This window comes from Eurytemora carolleeae, unplaced genomic scaffold, assembly GCF_000591075.1.
Source record: "Eurytemora carolleeae unplaced genomic scaffold, Eaff_2.0 scaffold1631, whole genome shotgun sequence".
In the NCBI taxonomy this organism is placed as follows: domain Eukaryota; kingdom Metazoa; phylum Arthropoda; class Copepoda; order Calanoida; family Temoridae; genus Eurytemora; species Eurytemora carolleeae.
In genome coordinates this window covers 2163-25902 of record NW_019397537.1, presented here as the reverse complement: position 1 = coordinate 25902, position 23740 = coordinate 2163, and the positions used below count along the sequence as shown (strand labels likewise).

Genomic DNA, 23740 nt, shown 5'->3' with positions numbered 1-23740 from the left:
ATATTCTACAGAAAATATATTCTACAGAAAATATATATTCTACAGAAAATATATTCTACAGAAAATATATTCTACAGAAAATATATTCTACAGAAAATATATTCTACAGAAAATATATTCTACAAAAAAAGTATTTGAAAATTTGTTCATCTTCAATTTGATAATAGTTCTTAATAACTTTGAATATTGAAAAAAAATAAGTATTTAAACTTCTTTTTCATCTTTAATTTGATAATAGTTCTGAATAACTTTGAATATTGAAAAAAAAATAAGTATTTAAACTTCTTTTTCATCTTTAATTTGATAATAGTTCTGAATAACTTTGAATATTGAAAAAAAATAAGTATTTAAACTTTTTTTCATCTTTAATTTGATAATAGTTCTTAATAGCTTTGAATATTGAAAAAAAATAAGTATTTGAACTTTTTTTCATCTTTAATTTGATAATAGTTCTGAATAACTTTGAATATTGAAAAAAATAAGTATTTGAACTTTTTTCATCTTCAATTTGATAATAGTTCTTAATAACTTTGTATATTGTATACTAAATAAGTATGGTGTAAACTGAAGATATTTCCAATTTAGATTATTTCATATAACAGAATTCATAGTTTGAAATATCTAAAGTCTACGACATCGGGTTGCTAAGATATAAGCGGGAAAAGTTAGAGTTCAAAGCTCATTTCCTGTAAAAATGCTTTAGAAAACTATTTCAGAAGTGATGTTGTTTAAGACCGTGTTAGTCTGCTTGATCTGTGTGTGTGCTGGGAATCCAGCTGCTAAGAAACTTTATGATGATCTTCTACATAATTACAATAGGCTTATCAGGCCAGTATATAGTTCCTCTTTAAAGGGAGTGTTCACATATTTTGGGAAAGTTGCAGTTATTCGTGACCCAACTTTTTATTTTTTTGTTTTTCTTAATGTAAACTATAAATAATTTTAGGTATATTTCGTTAAACTTGTCTTCCAAAATGTTTTTTTAGTTTTTGTTCAAATATTCTAAGAATCTTTTCTTCAATTTTGTTCCAAAAAGATGGTTTAAATTTTAAACCTTTCCATCAAAAATCGTTGGGTCAAACTTTAAATTTTTCCCGACCAAAGTTGTATCACTCCACTTTATCTGAAGTGCCGGGCTGGAAAATTGGAACGATTTGTACAGTTATATATCCCACATTAATCCAGCAAAAGTGGAAACTTTATTGAGTTTACAATCCTGTTTTGTACTGCTATACTGTACAACTGTACAGTTATATATCCCACATTAATCCATCAAAAAGTGGAAACTTTATTGAGTTTACAATCCTGTTTTGTACTGCTATACTGTTCTGTTATATATCCCACATTAATCCATCAAAAATTGGAAACTTTATTGAGTTTACAATCCTGTTTTGTACTGCTATACTGTACAACTGCCTGATGGGCGGTTTGATACATCAAATCAATGTTCTAATGCAAGAAAAGTTATTTCAGAGGTGTACGCATCTTTTGTATACTGTAGTGTACTGTCTCTGAGCGGTAATGTAAACACAAGACGGATGTCACAGCCTGACATGGGATCCATCTTTCACATAAAAAATTAGTGACATATTCTGGTCATAGGAAACTATTATGTGAATTATCAAAATTTTCAAAATTCAATACTTTTAACCTCCTTGGATACTAGAGGAACACTGATGTATCTATTCTTGTTTGCAAATTCCGCCCAGAGAGAACTGGTTTCAATATGTACGCAGAGTATACACAACCGCAATTAACTTTCCTTGCATTATAACCTTGCTTCAAATGAACCACATATGACTATATAGAGGACAAAACAAAATATTACACCGGATGAATTTTCCACTTTGAAGTTCGAGATTGTTGATGTTTTATTATTTTTTTTTCTAAAAACTATTCAAAACGAAAAAAAACTAAATACAGCATTACTTTATTTTAGTTAGTTTCCGTGTGACATAAACCTCGTGCATATTTTAGACAACGACGACGAATTTTTGTTTTCTAATGAGATAGATAGATAATAAAAAATTAATATTTTAGACCTGTTTCCAATTTCACTGACACCCTGGTGGTTAGGTTAGGTCTCAAGCTTTCACAGCTTATTGATGTTGATCTGAAAAACCAGGTTAATATTTAAACCTTATATCAGAGATGAAAATGTATGAATGAAGAGAAGTAAATACGGCTGGTTCAACTAGATCTTATGAATCGTAAATACGGCTGGTTCAACTAGATCTTATGAATCTTAAATAAAACATTTGATTTTTGAGACAATCAGTTCTTTACTTTGCAAACTTCGATAGTGCTAGTAATAATAATAATATAATAATAATAATAATAATAATAACAATAATAATAATAATAATGATAATAATAATAATAATAATAATGATGAAGGTAATGACAACGAATGTGTGGGTTGACCAGACCTGGATGGATTACAAGCTACGATGGGATCCCGAGGAGTACGGTGGAGTAGAGACCCTGTATGTACCAAGTGAAAGGATCTGGCTTCCAGATATCGTACTGTACAACAATGCAGGTACCATTTGAAGGAATGGGAGTTTACTTTAATTAGACCCCTAAAATATAAAATCTATTGTTTCCCTTCTATTTGAGGTTTAAAAACTTCTAGCTGAAGGGCCCGGCGTTGCCCGTGGAAAGAAGAAATAAAATGTTTTAAAAATTTGAAAAAAAATTCGAATTTTTATAGCCTATAACACCCCCCCCCCCCCGGCCACCCCTGAGTGTCCTCAAAAAATTTCAGACCAATCGGTACAGCCGTTTGGCCGGCTATACGCAACATATATATTTGTATATATATACGAATGTCTTGTTTTATTATATAGATTAAGTCAAACGCCTTTTTCAGGTCTAAATTATAAAATATGCTTAAATGTAATTTTCTCAAAAATCTTTATGCTAGTTCTGGACATAATCAACTTTCAGAACTTGTTAAAACCTCTGGTCTTAACTCATATAGCTTTATAAAAATCTTCATTTAATACAGCTGTAAATGGGATCTAAAGTGAAGACTCACTGAAATTAACCAAGACCTTCAATTTACTGTGTGCTGTACTTTAAACATGTTTTACAAAGTAAAAAGGTTTAACGATGGGAAGGTTTAACAAAGGGAAGGTATAACGATGGGAAGACTTATCGCCCCTCCACCTTCCAGGTTCTTAAATGTTCCCAAAAACACTGGAAATCCAACACGTTTTTCTACATCATTCCTAGTTTTGGGTTGGGATAATTTTTTAATTATCATATTGATAAATGGATACTTAAGTGGATATATTAATTAATTAATTAATTAATTGCTTGATAGATGGAACCTATGAAGTGAGACTAATGACTAAAGCAGAGCTGAAGTATACTGGACATGTAAAGTGGACTCCACCAGCTATTTATAAATCGTCTTGTCAGGTAGCAACTTTTTAGCTATTTCTACGTTGATTTAATCAAAGCGTTTTGGAAATCGGTGTTTCAAATGACCCTCAATTGAAGCACCACGCGCGTATGCCGGGTCCATTAGCGCCTGATCCAATCAGGGTCCTGTCATGTGTTTGTTGTCTATTCTAAACCAATAGAAATATTTTTCCGGTAACATCTATCTTTTTATCTATCTCCAATCAGAGTTATGAATCTTTTAATCGGCGCTATCAGTAAATGGAAATATTTACTTCCACCGAAATAGGAAACTATGGTGACGCCTTAGTTTGGAAATCATTTTTTCTACAACTTTATTTCATGCAGCACCTGAGCAAATTGATTGAAAGAAAATCTACAACAAAAAATCAATTTTTTTAGAAAGATGTAAGGATGCTTCACTTTGCTTTGTTTATGTTTTATTTGATTGTTTTTTTTGACAAGGGCAAAGAACCTTATTACTTGGCACAAAACTTCAATTTTTAGCAATTTTAGCAATCTAATGTTATATGCTATATATATATAACAGTACATTTAATTGATTTATTAGAAACTATACCTGAAGTGCCCGGGGTTGCCCGTGGAATTAAAATAAAATTTTTGTTAGCTATGGTGAACATATACATATACAAATATATATATATATATGAGTGAAGAGCATTATTATATAGATAAGGTGAAATAAATAAATTATTTATAAATGTTTATATTAACCTTGTAAACTGTTATCATAGATAAATGTGGAATGGTTCCCGTTTGATGAACAAAACTGTGACATGAAGTTTGGGTCTTGGACTTATGATGGAAATCAGGTTAAATTATCATTGTTTAAATGAACTGTTGGCGTAATTTCATGCAAAGATGGCAATGCCTGATTCACAACAGTATCATAAATTTTTGTCTGATGAGGTATTAATTAGAAATTAATGAGTATGATTTGAAAACTTATAATTGTCAAGTGTGGTATCTCACAAAAGTGACTTGCGCATTTTTACTGCAGGAAAACTTTAAAAAAAAATTATCATGAAGAAACACTATTAAACATAGAAAATCGTCCACATTTTATATTACATAAAGGTTTCAAGGGTACCGTTGTGAATCAGGCTTTGCCATCTTTACATGAATAGTAAATTGAAATTTGGCTTACTGTCCTTTCAATAAATATTATAAATACAAAAGATTGAAAGGAAACTTTTGCATTGCTTTAGAGCGGATAAAAATGAATTCTAATGAATCAAAAATACTCTGCCGGGCTTGCCGCACTTCATCACTTGTATAAAATATATATTGAATCTTTTAAATAACAAACTATTTATGCGGTATTTCTAATGCAATGGTTTCAGGTTGATTTGAAGCATATGAACCAGGAGCCTGGGAACAATGTTGTTGCCATAGGAATAGATCTTTCAGAATTCTATCTCAGGTATACGCTGGTCCACAAAATAATATGGAAAAGAAAGACATCAATTATTACTCGTTAATAACATTTCAGTTATTACATTTGAATTAGTTTTTTTAATGTTAAAATCTTTATATATCTTTAAAATGTTCAGTGTTTTGCAAATAAGAAATGGCTAACCTCTAATTCTAGTTTAGATAAATAGCGAGGATCGTAAAATTTGTCTACAGGGACTGTAGGTGGAATTTTAGTTTTTATTATTTTATAGCGATAAATGTTAGAATATACTAAGGTACCTAATTTCCCCTTGACGGATTGACAATGAAGAAGCAAAGAGAATAGAATATATATTAGAGTGGAATTTAGACAATCTATTCTCTTTGTGAAGAAGATATCGTCGTTTGCCCCAAATGAAAACTGTTAATTTTAAGATGAATCGGAAGTTTTACTTCTTGAATGGAGAGTCACATTAGAAAAACATTCTTTTTAAACTTGTTCTATATAGTGTTGAGTGGGATATACTGGAAGTGCCGGCTACTAAGGTAAATTAATTTTTGTAAAACATAAAATCTTCTTTTGAAGTATTCTTTTAACTTAATGGGATCTTCTTTTGAAGTATTCTTTTAACTCAAGGATGAATTATATGTAACAAAGGAATCTTCTTTGAAGTATTCTTTTAACTCAAGGATGAACTATATGTAACAAAGGAATCTTCTTTTGAAGTATTCTTTTAACTCAAGGATGAATTAAATGTAACAAAGGAATCTTCTTTTGAAGTATTCTTTTAACTCAAGGATGAATTATGTGAAATGATGGAATCTCCTAAAAACATTTATTCAATTGTTAATATGTTGATGTTTTAATAAGATATTTTAAGCTGTTAAAATATTTAAAGGAACTGTAAGTGTAATTTCAAGTGACCCTCTAAGTAAAGATGGCAATGCCTGATTTACAACGGTACCCACCCTCAAAAGCTTATTCTGATCAAATCTGAATTAGAGATCCAAGTTTATAATTGGAAAAACTTATTAATTTCAACTTATAAACTATTGATCATAAAGGTTTCAAGGGTACCGTTGTAAATCGGGCATTGCCATCTTTTCAATTACAGTCCTTTTAAAGATGAATTTTTATTTTGTTTTAAAGAATATAGAGAACTACGAGGAGATGGAAAGGGAACAACATGAATCTTCTTCGGCAGAGGATTTGAATCCGGACAAGGTTCATTATAGATCAATCAATTAGTCAATCAATCAATAAATTGACCAATCAATCAATTAATCCATTAGTCAATCAATCAATCAATTAGTCAATCAATTAATCAATTAGCCAATCAATCAATTAGTCAATCAATCAATTAGTCAATCAATCAATTAGTCAATCAACCAATCAATCAATTAACCAATCAGCCAATTTAAAATAAACCAATTAATCAATTTGTGAAACAATTAATTCGTCCATAAAACACTTTATTAATCAAATTTATTCAATTACAAACTTGATTTATCATCTTTTGGGATTTCTTTTGATAATTAAGAATTTTAATAAAATGTAATAAATAAAAAATTTCAATTGTTTTCGCTCAAACGGTAAAAATCAAATTTTTACATCCCTGAAAAGTAATTATGAAAAAGATACTTATTTTGATTAGTTTAAAATTTTTTATTCATTGTCATAATAGACACATTTTATTTGATAATTTTTTCTCCATCATTGATACAATTATTTAGTTGCTGACTGATATAACATTCATGCTTACCATGAGACGGAAAACCCTATTCTACACTGTCAATCTTATTATTCCATGTGTAGGTAGGTTCAGCCATATTTTTTTAAAAATGTGTTAAGAAAATTAAACTTCAAAAAAAAAACAATATAATATTTTAGGAATTTCATTTCTTACTGTGCTTGTCTTCTACCTACCATCAGATTCCGGAGAAAAGGTAAAAAAAAAATTAAACATTCTGTAATATATTTGGATGTTATGGTACTTTAACAAAAGCATTTTCCCAAGGGCAACTTCCCAAGTTACAATTTCCCAAGTGGAAACTTCCCAAATGTGCAATTTCCCAATTGGCAACTTCCCCATGAAGGAAAAATGGCATATTCCCCATTAAGGAAGTATTAAATGAACATTTATAAGTTTTACAATTTTAAAAGAATTTCTCAACTTTTTTTTAGAAAATATGCAACTAAAATAAAGGCATTCAGTTTCTCTAAGTAAGTGAAGGCAAGAACATCCTAGCTGCTTGGAAAGTTGTCTCTTGGGAAAATGCCCTTGGGAAGTTGCCGCTTGTGAAAAGGCCTTTGAGAAAGTACTTAACATTTATGTTTGTTGGTTTAGAAAGATTTACTCCTCTGAATAATGTTACAGTTTGATTTAATAATCCTATTAATAAAATTTCATTTGTTCAGGTGACTTTGTGTATAAACATTTTACTCTCACTCACTGTGTTCTTCTTGCTTTTAGCCGAAATTATTCCTCCAACCTCCCTAGCTGTTCCTTTGTTAGGTAGGTAGCCATTTTATAGTTTAATTGCTTAGAATATTCCTCCATATTTCTTTTTTTTATAGAATGCCATTTTATATTCAAACCTAACAATTATTCTAAAACTGAAGCACTTTACTGAATAATTTAATTTTTCAAATCTTATCAAATTTCTAAACATTATTATTTTTATATATGTATATATTTTTTTTAATGTTTTTAGGGAAATATCTTGTGTTTACGATGTTATTGGTCACCTTTTCTATTTGTGTTACTGTCGGTATCTTAAACATTCATTTCAGGTAGATTTTACGTTTTAAGGGAGCTGATAAGTACCTAGGGCTGCCCTGCAAACCAAGTAACGTTACTAAAATTAAATCATAACTGCAGGGTAACGTTACCTTATGTTTCTAACAATTTTAACGTTACAGAATGTTAGATACCGTAAAATAACGTTTTATAACATTTCTAAATGTAACTTTGATTATGTAAAAATTACATTATTTGTTAATGTTCGGTAAAGTTATTTGTTAGGGTTTAAACAACGTCAATTTAGTAATGTTACGCGTGGGTTTATTTTTACGTAACAGAAGGTCACAGAATTATGTTGCATTATACTAAACTGGGGCTTAAAATTCACGAATCCTCAACTATACAAAAATGCATTTTTCAAGTGAGAATTTAAAAATATTTAAAAATATGTAAAAAATTTATGCAAACATTTTGGTAAATAGAATGTTTCAAAATTGCTATCATTTTGGGGGAAATTGATGTTTTCATTATAATCAATGTCAGTAAATTCTCCATTAGTTGATAAATAGATGTTCAACTTGTAGCAGGTATAATGGTAAATGAATAAAGTATAACAGATATTAATTATGTAATTGTTGAAGATATAGACAAAATTTATGCATGAGGGTGGATTTAGATGATTACAGATGAAGGAATTATAATGGGATGAATGTTTAGAAGAATACTGGGCATGGGTTGGGTTGAAATTAATTGATATGAATATGGATTTAAGAAATTTGTGGAACTTGGCTTTTAGGGGGCTTCACGCCCGTCTTCTATTTCAACTTTTCATTGTGGCATTATCTGTGAGCATCTTCTTTTTGTAAAGTATATAACAAAATTAAAAAGAAGTTTGCGGATTTCATAATATTTTTTCGCACATTTCAAAATCTCTCAAAATAAAAAACTTTTAAACACAAATTTTTAAAACTTTGATCATAAATAAACCTTCCCTGGGGCCATGTGATGTCCCACACAAAATTTGGGCTTGATCGGTTCAGCCCTTTTGACATTTATTGGATACAAACAAACAGACAAATAAACAGACACCCAGACAAGCTAATTTTATATAAAGATTAGTTGTATGCAGATTTGAAGGAACATTGTGCATCCAAAGTTATTGTCATCAATTTTTAACATTTTTATTTTAGAATTTGAATATGCCTTCAAATTTACGTTGGATAACATTAAATATATATTTATTAATGTTAATTTTCGTTAGAGGTTTTTTTAAATAGTATTAACGGTTTGACAAAACTCATTTAAAATTAAAGACCAAGGTTTAAAAACAATCCGGAGAGAGAATTTCAGACTTTTTAAAGATATTAAGAATTTAAAAATATTATTTTCAGAACTCCGGCGACCCACAAGATGCCAAACTGGATGAAAGAAATATTTCTTCAGATTCTTCCAAAAATTCTGATGATGAGGTTATATGGTGTTGATAGTCCCAAATGGTGTTGATAGTCCCAAATGGTGTTGATAGTCCCAAATGGTGTTGATAGTCCCATTTGGAGCATTGTTTAGTTCCAGCGGAGGTCTTATCTCGAGCCTAACGGTTTTCTCTGTTTGGCTTCTATTTTCAAATCCACCCGCCCAAGGAATTAATGCAAGGAAAGTTATTTCAGAGGTGTGCACAATTTTTGAACTGCAGTGTACTGTCTTTGGGCGGAAAAGTAAACACAAGACGGATGTCACAGTCTGACATGGAATGGAATCCATTTTCACAAAAAATAATCGTATGAAATATTCTGGTCATAGGAAACTATTATGTGAATTTTCAAAATTATCAAAATTAAATGCTTTTCTCCTCCTCGGATACTAGCCGAACACTGATGCATCTATTCTTGTTTACAAATTCCGCCCAGAGAGAACTGGTTTCAAAATGTACGCAGAGTATACGCGACCACAATTAACTTTCCTTGCATTAGTACCTTGCACCCGCCAAGCTAATAAATAATCTTGGGTTGGGTTGGGCTCTGGGCCCAACATTGAACATGATATATGCAGTTATACAATTTTGCAGGAAAATAATTCCCTGCATGGTTTACAGTAGAATCGTTTGATTTTAAACAACATCAAATACACAATGGCTTGCTTTATTGTCGTCTTCCTATTCCACAATTTAACGGGTCTTACTGTTATCGTAGACATAGTGTTAAAGGGCGTAAAACCAAAATGGGGGGTTAGGAGAAAGTTGAGAAGTAATAATTTAATGGATCTATCAGATATTTCTGTACAAATATTTTTCCACAACACCCCTAAGTCATCTGTTTTTATTAATATTAATATGTTTTTAATAATACATATTTAATTAAGTTTGTATTAAATACAGTTGGACCCGCACAACTTTGAAAAAGGAAGACGACATCTAATCAATATTTTGCACGTGCATATATTGGGGCATTATAAAACAAATTGTTTTACCCGGGCGTCATACATCAATAAAACTTGATAAACATGACCTTATATCATTTAGCTAGAAAGGTACTGACGGGTGAAATGATTCTTAGTTTTAATCTTGCCATAGTTGTCAGAAGTTGCCATAATAAACAAATTATTAAGAACATCAAGCTATTAATTTCTGTGTATTGTGTTCATTGTACTTTAAAATCAAATCTAAAGTCTAACTGTCGTCTTCCTCCACCACTGTTAAATGGGTCTCACTGTAAAAACAAAAGTATTTAGACACATCCTTATTATATTGCAGACGACCTCAATACATTCCTCGCTATTCTATGGAGTTTGATGATTCATCCCCGAAGAAGGAACCAATCAACTGTATTGACAATAACTGTAAGGTAAGAGATAAAAAAAAAAACTTTTTGAAGAAAAACTATATTTCAGAAAAATATCGAATGACAGAAACATTTAGCAACATTTTGTCATGATATATGAAAACATTTTCATAAAGTGTAATTTCAATTGACCCTTCATGCAAAGATTTAACCATTGAAACCTTAACCTTAAAAATATGGAAGAAAATGTCGTTTTTTGTGAGTTTCTTCATTGCTTCTGACAAGCAATAAATGCTCAAATAAAAATCAGCAGTTTCAAGAAAACAAAATCATTCAAGGATTTTAGGGTACCGTTGTTAAACAGACATTGCCATCTTTACCTGAAGGGTCACTTGAAATAACTTTAACTAAACTTGTGTGAGAAATAAACTAATTCTCTCCATACAGAATAACTGCGCTCTCATTGTTGAAAACTCCGGATTAGACCATTTAAAATCAGCTGAGATGGGGTTTGGGTTAACTCTGTCAATTAACATTCAAAAGTTCTAAGTTCAGCAAATTTTTTAGAAAGAACTCATTTTGCCTGATTAAAAGCTACCTTTGTAAAGCCTCTCTGAGAAAGTATTATGGTACAAAACACAAATGCTTGAAAAATTAAGACTAAAAACAAATTTGCATATTTTAGGCAACTCAGGTTGGTCCTTACCTGGCAGGGTATAGTGGACTAGACAGCCCTAAACTAGCAGCTTCTCCTGAGTTTAGCCAGGTACAGGATGGTCCAATAAACATCAGCCATAATCTAGCAATTTCTCCAGAATTTTGCCATGTACAAGGTGTCTCAATAAACATCAGATTCTCCAGAGTTTTCCATGTACAAGGTCTCAATAAACATCAGCTTCTCCAGAGTTTTCCATGTACAAGGTGTCTCATTAAAAATCTACTTCTCCAGAGTTTTTCCATGTACAAGGTGTCTCAATATACATTTCTCCAGAGTTTTCCATGTACAAGGTGTCTCAATAAACATCAGCTTCTCCAGAGTTTTTCCATGTACAAGGTGTCTCATTAAAAATCTACTTCTCCAGAGTTTTTCCATGTACAAGGTGTCTCAATATACATCAGCTTCTCCAGAGTTTTTCCATGTACAAGGTGTCTCAATAAACATCTACTTCTCCAGAGTTTTTCCATGTACAAGGTGTCTCAATATACATCAGATTCTCCAGAGTTTTTCCAGGTACAAGGTGTCTCAATAAACATCTACTTCTCCAGAGTTTTTCCATGTGCAAGGTGTCTCAACATCCATCTACTTCTCCGCAGTTTAGTCAGGTATGCAGGGTGTCCCAATAAACATCTGATTCTTCAGAGTTTCGCCAGTTACAGGGTGTCCCAATAAACATCAGCCCTAAACTAGCAGTTTTTCTGAGGTCCTCATTACAGGGTGTCCCAATGAGTATCAGAAATATTGTCTTGACTTTTTATTTGGTGATAAGATCAACTAAAATATTGCAGAACTTTTTTAAAAATGTGACCTTTCTTCGTTGAATATTATAAATTATAAATTTAGAATTCAGTCTTTGTCACAAACTTTGGTTATCTAATTCCTATATATTCGCAACCCAATGTCGGAGACCTTAACATATTTCAAGCTGTAAATTCTGTTAGATCAAAAAATCTAAGTTTAAAATATAAAAGATTACACTATCAGGTTGCAAAGATGAAGGAATCAGAAATTTTGAACTTCTGACAAAGACTCAATTCCTTCGGACAATTTTGATTTTTTTAACTTTAATAAAAGTTGCCTTTTATATACCAACTGCCTTAGACCTCTGGCACACTGCCTGCATGAGGCCTCCTTTTCCCTTTGATAAACTAGACCCTATTATGAAAATGTCAAAATATATGATGCAACTCGCTGAAGTACTCGGCGTAGCCCGTTAAATTTAAAAAACACTTATTTTCCTATAAATATATATATATAAGATCTAGAAAATACCGCTTTTGTAGTTGGTCAAGGTCTCTCAACTAAGTTTTCTTGTCGGAATTCCGTTGCGCGGAATTGCACGCAACTGTTCTCAAATTACAAGCAATTGTGCGGAATTGTGTGGAGTTTACAGGTCAAATCCTGCGTTGGAAACCCTACTCTCCAGATTTTCAAAATTAAGATTGCAAGAAAATTTAGTTTTTTTCTATTAATTATTGTGTTTTAGGAAACTACCGATTGTAATTCTGAAGAGAAAATGCAACAAGACTATGCCAAACAAAATGGAGATATTATGGTAAATACATTTTAAAGAAAAATTTACATATCAGATAAATCAACATAAAGCTAAGTGACTCTGTGGCATGTCGGATTCCCTATTATTTCCTAAAACGCTTTTATACTATTTAAGAAGAAACGGGAAATCTAAGGGTTTTTTCTGAAAATTCATTGCTACCTTTTGTTACAGAAACATTGAAGTAAAATTGATACAGCTTCAGGCTAGAATGTTCCTTTGGTGAATCTTTAAATGTTTTCTTGAAATTCGAACGACAATCTCGTGCAAGGATCTGTTTGACATCGTTAAATAGAGCAAGATTTTAAAGGCAGCCTTAAAATGTAAATAACACTTAATTTTGAATGAAAAGTGACAAAAGTGACGTAACTTTTTCTTTAAATATCATTGTTTGATTTAACTGTTTACAGTATGGAGATCGTTATGATGAGGATATGATATCTACAGCAAGTGATTCCATTTACCATCAATTCAGGTCCGAACTTTTGACTGGCTTTATTGTCCCGGCTTGCTATTTTATAGTCCCGACAGAGCCCTTTATTATCCCGGCTGGATTTTAATCATAAATGTTATTTTTTTCTTCATACCATTTGTAAACAATAGATAAAAATCCGGGCACCTGAACCCATGACTGCATTTTACAGCACACATCAAAGAAAACATAGCAAGAGCGCATGAAATGTCGTCTTGAAATTTATTTAATTATTAATAACAGCTGTAATAATTTCATCATTGGTCTGCACCAAAAGAAAACTGCTGAGATGTTCGCAACTTCAAAGGGTTAAGTTTGATTTGTGAAAATATATCCAAATATCATTACAGACTCATTTTTTTTAAGCAATTGATAAATCAAACTCGTTTTTTTCCGGGGCATTTGTTCTTAAATATGTTGAGAATACGACAGTATAAAAGCCCTTGCTATGTATTCATATGTATGGGATTCACTGTATAAAATGTTGAAGAAAATAATGATGTTTTCAGTCCTGAGGTAGAGCTGGCCTTAAAAGGTGTTCAATTTATTGCTCAACATATTAGGAAAAATGATGAGGATATCGAGGTATGACAAATATTCATCCCACTGTCATTTTTGATAGACATTTTTCTTTATCTAGAGCTGGGCGTCGTTCCTAGTGAACGATTGTTCTTTAATGAAAACGAACGGAATTATCAAAAAAAAAATGTTCTGAAAAGAAGAACATACATGTAGAACGAACTATTGGAACGATTATTAAAAGAACGAACGGGTGGAACGAACGGATATTGCTCGGAAAGAACGTTAAAATTATAAACGCGTTCTTATTAGAAAGTAACGTAAAAAGAACGGAACCATTCAGCTCAAGGTCCTCGTTGAAGAACAGAACAGAACAGAACGTACCCAGCCCTATAGTTCAATTCTATTTAGATTTTATTTTGTTCCGAGCTTGAATTTTGGAACTAATTTCCCTTGAAATCCTTATTCGATGTCCAAAGTGGATATCAAGATTATGAGTTTTCAATACAAAAGTTCCCAACTCCATGACCGTGAAGAAAGTAGCTGAATAGAGGAACCTTTTTTATCATAGTTTGTCTTATAAATTATTTCTTGTTTAATTAGGTTATTGAGGATTGGAAGTACATTGCAATGGTGCTGGACCGACTTTTCCTTTGGCTCTTCACAGCTACTTGTATCATGGGTCAGTTCAGAAGTACATGGTGTCCCACGAAACATGACAGTTGATAAATAGTTTTGAATGTCGTCTTACAGATACTGCATTATGATATTAAAGGTTTTTTTGCAGCTCATTTCGTTAAAAACATCTTCTGTTCAAATATATTTTACTTTGGAATCAAGTTTACTATAATATGACTCCCATATAATATTTTTATTATTGGCTTTGGTAAAAAATTATGGAAGAAGACATTCTAAACTATTCACCAACTGTCATGTTTCGTGGGACACCCTGTAGATTTTACACTTTTAAGAGACTGTTCATTTAAAAGGATACATTTCCTATTCACAGCGATTCCCTTTATTTGATCGTCATTTTAAAAGATATCATCGTTTTTGAAAAGTTCATAATTCTTACAATGTCCTCAAATGTTTCTATGGAAATTTACAAAAAAAGAAAATGATAAGAAAAGACAATAATTCTTGTTTTTCAGTGAAAAATGGATATCTCATAAAGTCATGCTCAGCTGAAGCTTTAAAGGGTATCGGGTAGATTCCTAATATACGATTTTTGGACCTCGGCGCTTGGCCCCCTAGCCTGTCTTAGCCGCAGCGCTCGGCCCCATAGCCTGTCCTAGCCATCGTGCTCGGCCCAGAAAGTGTCTTAACCTAACCTAACCCTAAATATATACTAATTTTGTTGTAAATTATTAAAAATGAAGACCCGTCCTGGCCGCATCGCTCAGCCCCCCCTAGCCTGTCCTAGCCGCAGCGCTCGGCCTAGAAAGGGTCTTAACCTAACCTAACCCTAAATAATAAAAAAAAAATAATAATATTTGCTAAAAAAAAGTGGTCATGTACAAAATTGAAAGGAGAGTGGAGGGGGGGCGGTCCAAAAATCATATACTAGGACGGACACGGGTATCGTTGTGAATTGGACATATCTCTCCAAATAATTGAAGATTCACTTGAAATATGTAAATACGTATACACCCTGGCTATAACCACACAACAACATTGAAAATTACTCAACAATTTTATAAAAACTCCTCAAACTTTTTTTCAACAGCTGTATAAAAATCTAAATTGATAATTTTTTTTATTTTTAACCTTTTTTAGGGTCCGGTGGAATTATCCTGATGGCTCCATCTTTATACGATATGAGGGAGCCAATAGACGCGAAGCACACAACTATTGGAGTTGGCCAATAGACGCGAAGCATAAAACTATCGGAGTTGGCCAATAGAATGCGAAGCATAAAACTATCGGAGTTGGCCAATAGAATGCGGAGCATAAAACTATCGGAATTGGCCAATAGAATGCGAAGCATAAAACTATCTTAACGTTTTTGAGACACCCTGTAATAAATCAACAAGCAATTATTGAAAACATGGACACAGTAATTTTTTAATTTAGGCTCTATTTGTCTAGTTATTTTTATCTTTCCTGTAATATTTAATAATTTCATGTTGTTGCTTTATTCCCTGCAAGAGATTATACAGTCGTCGTCGCATTTATCAATACAATGAAGACGACTTACACATTAATTTGGAAACAAAGAGAAGCTGTCAATTAAATAAGCTTCTCTTTAATTACGTGTAAGCTTTAAATTCGAAAAATGCTCGTAAACAATCAAAACTTAATCAAAAATGTCGTCTTTATTGTACATTGATATAATCGACTACCACTGCATATAAATTATAATAATAATAACCCATTATTGTTGCATAAAGAAGATTAATTCTAATTTATGTTTTCAAATGCCAAAGATAATTTTTGATTAAATCGATCTCAATTTTGATCAGTGCAAGCAAGCATGCTTTTCGCACATTTGAAAGGAAAACGAAACAATAATAAATACTATTTTTAACACCATCAATGCTCAAAGGATTTACAATACAGTATAAACCAGAAAACTGTGTCATGCTTGTCGTCTTCGGTCTTTCTTTTAATAAAGAAACGTCACATATATGGATTTTGTATTATACAATGTTATTTTTGATAATATTTCGGCAGGGAATAAGAATAAAGGAAAGGGCAATGGCGCTGGTCTGGCATGAGAAAGCCAGTCGCACTGCTTTGCAGACGAGTTCGTTATTACACACGCACACTCTTTTGGTACAGACACACAACATGACTACAGTCAAGGAAATTGCAGAACAATGTCGTCAATTATAATCAATCTTGAATAACGAGTAGTTTATTGTAGACTTTAATCAAATTGTATTCTTCACATGAAAATTTGGCTTATAGTGTTGACTTAAATATATAAATAATATATTACATAGTACATGCATATTAAACTTATTTTTAAGTCAACATTTAACAATACACAAATGTATATACCTACAGTACACGCCTTTGGTTCGGTATTCCTTACACACACTCTTTTGGCACGGACACCCCCATGACGTTTCCGCCCCCCTGCATTTAGGGCACATTTCATGAATAAATCAGAAAGAAACTACAAAATCCAAAATAAACAAAGAAAAAAAAGACTTTCACTGTTTTCTGGTTTTTCTGATTTGACAATTTTAAAATATAAAAATAATACTATATTGCATAATGTTTTAGCATGATTTGCCTGTTTCAGAAGTGATGTTATTCAAGACTGTGTTAGTCTGTTTAATCTGTGTGTGTACTGGGAACCCTGACGCTAAAAAGCTTTATGATGATCTTTTGCATAATTACAACAGACTTATCAGGTACGGTTTACAATCGGAATTCCGTTGTCCGGAAATGCGCAGAATTGCACGGAATTGCACGGAATTGCGCGAAATGGCGTGCCATTTGCGTTGGAAACTCTTTTATCAGGTTAAACCTAACTTTCAAAAACCGTTTTTGTTTAAAGGAAATGTTAACGAAAAATGAGGTTTAGGTATATAAAGGGTGTCCCACGAAACATGACAGTTGGTGAATAATTTAAAATGTCTTCTTCCATAATTACTTAAGTTGTTTAAAACCAAAGAGTATTTTGAATATTTAATGGTGGTCATGTTATAGTAAAATTGATTTCTAAGTAAAATATATTTTAGTTAAAGATTTAAAATGTTCTTAATATAAATAATTTTTCCATGGTACTATTTTAGCAGATTTTAAGGCTTTGAACTAATTTTTGTCAGAAATCTGCAAAAATGTTGCCATATATACAGGTAAAATAGGCAGTTTCGATAAAATTCCATATCAAGTCTAAAAACTTGAATTTAAACAATAAAATCCTATTTCAGACCGGTGTTTAATTTTACGGACACACTCGTGGTCAAACTCGGTCTAAAGCTCTCACAATTGATTGATGTTGATCTGAAAAATCAGGTATTTAATTGATTTATTGTATCCGCCCCCCTCCCCTGACGGTTTATAATTCACCCCGTTGGACACTTTTTTTATTCTTAATTTTCTCTTGATTTTAACTTTAATCCGTCATTCTACTGACGTGGCTTAGGGCTTTTCCAACCCAAAGTATTAACCTTTAAAGTGTTAAAGGAATTGAGTCTTTGCCAAAAACTCAACTTGTCTAATCCCTTTATCATTGCAACTTAAGTGTGCAACCCTCTGACATTTCAAACTTAGATTATTTAATCTAACAGTATTCATAGTTTAAAATATCTAAGGTCTACGACATTGGGTAGTAGAGATATAGGAGTTAGACAATCAAAGTTGGTGTTAAAGGCAAGACTCAATTCCTTTCTGACTGATGTTACAGGTTATGACAACAAACGTTTGGGTTGATCAGACCTGGATGGATTATAAACTCCAGTGGAATCCCGAGGTAACAAACTAAAGCTTCTTTCTTGAAAATTGTTGGTCTTACTTTAATAAAAAGCATAGCAATGTTTTTGTGAATATAGATATATTTGCATTTTAGGCGGATTTATCTGGTTTATGTAATATATATCTCTAAACCCCACCCCTTTATCTGGTATATGTAATATATATCTCTAAACCCCACCCCTTTATCTGGTATATGTAATATATATCTCTAACTCCCCCGTTATCTGGTACATGTAATATATATCTCTAAACCCTGCCCCTTTATCTGGTATATGTAATATATATCTCTAAACCCCACCCCTCTCCCTCTTTTATTACTCTATGCTCCCGATTAAATATTTTAAAGTAAAGAAAGGAAAGAAAAATGATTTACCCTCGATATTGGCAATGGAATAAATCTTAAGTTGTTTTAGGGTGCTTCGCCCCCATCTTCTATTAAAACTTCTATATGTGAGCAGTCATTCTTCCGTAAATTCTAAAATGATAACAACAAAATTTGGGGATTTTTTTCGTGAATTTACAAAATTTTATGAAAATCGAGATTTATGGAAGCAAATTTTTTAAATTCTGATCACCCTTGAACCCCTTTAAGTAGGGGAGTCCCCATACAAAGTAAAAGATTGGGCCCGATCAGTTCAGCCGTTTTAACGTTTATATGAACCAATACAAACATATAATAGGCGGAAAAGCAAAGTATAAAAGATGAAAGTAAACTTACATTTCATGCAATTTGCCCCTAGCTATTCCCTTTCATTGCCCCTTTCTAGGATTACGGAGGAGTAGAGACCCTGTATGTACCTAGTGAGAGGATCTGGCTTCCAGATATCGTACTGTACAACAATGCAGGTTTACTTTTCATTTAATAATAAAGGGACAGTTCACTGTTAAGTCCGGTTCATCTAACCAGCTAGAGCGAGCTGTACAGTGCAAATATAGATTTTACAATGCATGCAATATCGGACTGTACACCAAATGAACCATGGCCCCTTCTAGACAAATTATATTGTCACAGTTGACGTATTTTCAGTGAACCAATTTAAACATGTAATATGCAAGTGCAACAAAACATTTATAGAAGGATGAATTTAACAACGTTTATCGTTAAGGTTCCCTGTTGACTTGAAAATTTATGCAACAGTGGCCCGGGAAAAAATAAGAGATTTTTTATCTTTTCAAAACTGAAGAACGTGGTTGAGAACTAGGAATATTTGTGTAGGATACATATGTTCAGAACTAGGAATATTTGTGTCGGATACATATGTTCAGAACTAGGAATATTTGTGTCGGATACATATGTTCAGAACTAGGAATATTTGTGTCGGATACATATGTTCAGAACTAGGAATATTTGTATCGGATACATATGTTCAGAACTAGGAATATTTGTGTCGGATACATATGTTCAGAACTAGGAATATTTGTGTCGGATACTTATAATACCGATTGCTTGATCTCTAGATCCAATATAGGCACTTTTAAATACCTTTGAAAAGAAATTTTTGTTCTTTTTTGACAGTATGCCATTCTAGTGAATTTTATGTGATATGAGCAAATAGCTTTTTTTGTTAATAAGAAAAAAGGCGGTTATGTAACGCTTTTAATTGAGCTTGAAATTGCGCCAAAAGTAACTTTATTAATAGATCATTTTAATTGATTGCTTGATAGATGGAACCTATGAAGTAAGACTAATGACTAAAGCAGAGCTGAAGTATACTGGACACGTTAAGTGGACTCCACCAGCTATTTATAAATCGTCTTGTCAGGTAGCAACTTTTTAGCTACAGGGAGTCCAACGAAACATAAAAGTTGGTAAATTGTTTTGAATATCGTCTTTCATACACTGTATTAGATATATATAAAGGCTGTTCACTGTTTATTTTGTTTAAAAAATCTTTTGCTCAAATATATTTTACTTTGAAGTTAATTTTACTATGATAAGACTCCTATATATTATTTTTATTATTGTAATTTATATTAACCAACTTAACAAATTATTGAAGAATAAATTATAAACTATTTAACTACTGTCATTTCTCGTGGAACACCCTGTATATTCTGTAGTAATTTAATCAAAGTGATGACTGACGACGATAAAATTTTAAATTGTAAACTAATGGACCGATATATTATGTTTTGGAATTTGGTGCGCAAAACTTTGTACAAAGAGAAATTAGGTGTGAATTAAAAATTTGATATGACACACATTGGAGATGACAAGTCAATTTTAAGACGGTTCTCACCTCGGACTAAGCAAAGCTAGCTGCATTTTTGGTGTATAAATCAGAAATCTTAATATTTAAAGGGAGTGTGTCTGGCTACACATGGTACAGGGTGTCCCAATAAACATGGGAATATCTTCTTTGTTATGAATTAGCATTGTAATACCTGATTTCAAAAGCCATAATATTATTATGTCTGCTAGAGTTTATTTTGAAAACGGTAAATGGCCTTAAAGATGTGTCTATAATGTATCCGCAAGATGAACAGTGAATACTGATAAGTTTATTCTGTTTGAATACTGTAATTTTCTTGTTTTACTAAGTACAACCGTATGCAGTCAAAACAAATTGTAAACATAGCAGACGAAAATCTTACGGATCACAGCTTTCTCAGTATCACTATACTAAATCTAAGAATTATTTAAAAAGACGATATCGAATTCGTCACTGAATTCCCATGTTTATTGGGACACCCTGTAGTTGAGCTGAGAATGCAGTATTATTAGGATTCCTTTGAGAATTATGGGCTATGAGACGTTTTTACGTTAACTAAATAGATGTTTTATAAGAGCATATTTCTCAATAGAGGTTAGTCAATATTATACTGAATTTCTTATTGTCTATGAATTTGTTCGCAGATTTCGTCAAATTCTTCAAATGTCGTATTATTGATAACAATTCCAGGAAATCTATAGAAAAATGTTTGTGAACGAAGAAACATTACAGAAACCTATAACTGAATAAGATTACTTATTATAGATGATAAGATTAATTTTTATATTCTCAACCTATTCAATAACAACTAATTAGTTTACTGTAGAAATTTTGTTCCATTTTTTGTAATCGTCATTGTTTTTTAAAAAACCGATTCTCAAAATGAACAATCTATGAGGATTTTGAAGATTGGATTTGCGCTCTTGCTGAACAAATTTGCACAGCAAAAAGTCTCAAAGATCTCCAGTGAATCCTAAAATATTTTTCTACAATACTGCATTTTCAGCTCAACTACATCATCTAGCCAGACACTCCCTTTAAATGTAGTTGTCTTTTAACACTTTTTTCACTGAACTATTACATCAGCGTTTAATTCATTCCTAGGTCCCCAGGAATGAGGGGGGGGGGGTAAGTCCAGAGAAAGGGGGGGGGGTGGGGATCAGTAAAAAGAGATAGTTGTCTTCTAACTGAACTGTATCTCAGATAAATGTGGAATGGTTTCCGTTTGACGAGCAAAGTTGTGACATGAAGTTTGGGTCTTGGACTTATGATGGAAATCAGGTTGGACTATTGAGTGGGCTCACACGTCCAAACATTTTCCAAAGTTTCTGAGAAAAATAAAATGTTTCTAGCAAAAAAAACTATTCTTCCAAAATCTTTGATTAAAGCTTTCCTAAAAAATGCTAAATTCGTTCACACTTAAAATTAACCGAAATCTGGTAAAAATAATACAAAAAAATCGAAATACTTAAATGAAAATTAAAAGTTACGCATTTTTTTGTGCATGTGATTTTTTATTTGATATTTTCGTTTTTAGATTAAAGGTCGTCCTCTTGTGCTTCAAAGTCTTATTTACAGTTTCCGAATTTTCGGCAGAATTTTCAAATAAGTCTTAAATTTTGATAAAAAATTAAACTTGAATTTGTTTTTTTCAATTATTCCTGCGTTGTTGGAAAGCCTTGCATTAGAAATCTATTTCTAATCATTTTTTTGTGTACAGTGAGACCCAAAAAACTGTGGAATAGAAAGACGACATTTAAGCAATCTCACCGTGTTTTTGTATTTTAGGTTGACCTGAAGCATATGCACCAAGAGCCTGGAAATAATGTTGTGGATATTGGAATTGATCTGACAGAGTTTTACTTAAGGTTTTAAATTTGATATTTTGTGTTTTAGATTTGATATTTTGAGATTTAAATTTGATATCTTGAGTTTTAAATTTGAAATTTTAAGTTTTTAATTTGATATTTTAAGTTTTTAATTTGATATTTTGAGATTTAAATTTGATATTTTGAGTTTTAAATTTGATATTTTGAGTTTTATTTAAATTTGATATTTTAAGTTTTAAATTTGATAATACGAGTTTTAAATTTGATATTTTGAGTTTTAAATTTGATATTCTCTTCAGTGTTGAATGGGACATTCTTGAGGTGCCAGCGACTAAGGTATTAAAAGTAAAACCTAATCTAAAGCCCCCTTTTTTTTCTGAAACTATATTTCTTGTTACAAAGTCTATTTAAGGAAACCCTTGATTTTTTTTCGTAATATCATTCCTGAAAGCAATTTAAAAATATGATTTTTTTTATTGGGTTTTCCTAAACATTCTGATAAAATTTTTTTTTATATATTTGATTTTTCTATTGATTGTTTATTGAATTTTTTCTATTGAATTTTTAATCAATTTTTCTTGTTGAGTTTTCTGATGATTCATTTTTTTATTGACATTTTTCTAATTGTAGAATGTTGAGAATTTTGCTGAACTGGAGAGAGAAGCATATATCAAGGCGGAGTACCCGGATAAGGAAATCAAATATTTTCTTTTTGTTCATATAAACACTAAATTCAAGGCCCCAATTCAGCAGGTTTTTTTTTCGAGTGATCATCTGTAAAAAAAAGATACATGACCTTTTTCTGATATCATTGTTTTCCACTGATATTTTATATCATGGGTTAAACATAACTTGGGTGTAAACTGAAAGCTAGAGGAGCTAAGAGGTCACAAATTCTCACCGGTAGTGTCGCATAAATTTGACTAAGTCTTCTTCTGTTCAGTTTGCAATGATTCAGTAACCTTATAATTATATATTTAATTCGTTGTATTAATTTTTTTTAAACTAAGGATTTCATTTTTTGATTAACAAAAATATTTGGATTGATTTGCGGTGACAGCTGCTAACTGATATTACATTTATACTGACGATGCGACGCAAAACTCTTTTCTACACTGTTAACCTTATTATTCCATGTGTAGGTAGGTTAAACCTTATTATTCCTTGTGAAGGTAGGTTAAACCTTATTATCCCTTGTGTAGGTAGGTTAAACCTTATTATCCCTTGTGAAGGTAGGTTAAACCTTATTATCCCTTGTGAAGGTAGGTTAAACCTTATTATTCCTTGTGTAGGTAGGTTAAACCTTATATTCCTTGTGTAGGTAGGTTAAACCTTATATTCCTTGTGTAGCTAGGTTAAACCTTATTATTCCATGTGTAGGTAGGTTAAACCTTATTATCCCTTGTGTAGGTAGGTTAAACCTTATTATTCCATGTGTAGGTAGGTTAAACCTTATTATCCCTTGTGTAGGTAGGTTAAACCTTATTAGTCCATGTGTAGGTAGTAGAGATGTCAACGTTTTGATTTTTCTAGATTTTAGCTTTCGTTACGATAGTGTTCATCAAAAGTATTAACGTTTGAGACGTTACGTTGCACATTAATGAAATTTTATGGCATAGAGTAACGTTACGTAATGAATTTTCTGCACTTGAATACCTTGTACA

At 31.8% G+C, this 23740-nt stretch overlaps 2 protein-coding genes across 2 annotated transcripts; both read left to right on the top strand.

Moving 5' to 3' along the window:
• The first annotated feature begins 720 nt into the window (after positions 1–720).
• Positions 721–16332, top strand: LOC111714797 (acetylcholine receptor subunit beta-like 2). The gene is made up of 20 exons (XM_023490001.1): positions 721–828; positions 2041–2125; positions 2398–2542; positions 3329–3426; positions 4164–4241; positions 4773–4852; positions 5334–5370; positions 5975–6049; positions 6559–6640; positions 6716–6771; positions 7244–7340; positions 7540–7618; positions 8960–9037; positions 10318–10408; positions 11031–11111; positions 12550–12618; positions 13026–13090; positions 13597–13672; positions 14210–14288; positions 15383–16332. Exons 1-20 carry the CDS (start codon positions 722–724, stop codon positions 15472–15474), a joined length of 1650 nt encoding a protein of 549 aa, XP_023345769.1. The 5' UTR covers position 721; the 3' UTR covers positions 15475–16332.
• A 528-nt stretch (positions 16333–16860) lies between these two features.
• On the top strand, positions 16861–23219 carry LOC111714798 (acetylcholine receptor subunit beta-like 2; the record flags this gene model as incomplete). Its single annotated transcript, XM_023490002.1, is given in 10 exon segments — positions 16861–16968; positions 17491–17575; positions 17967–18032; positions 18802–18880; positions 19700–19797; positions 21451–21528; positions 22036–22115; positions 22376–22412; positions 22707–22769; positions 23137–23219. Coding segments are annotated over 10 exon segments (776 nt in total), but the record flags the coding sequence as incomplete, so codon positions are not given.
• Positions 23220–23740: the final 521 nt, after the last annotated feature.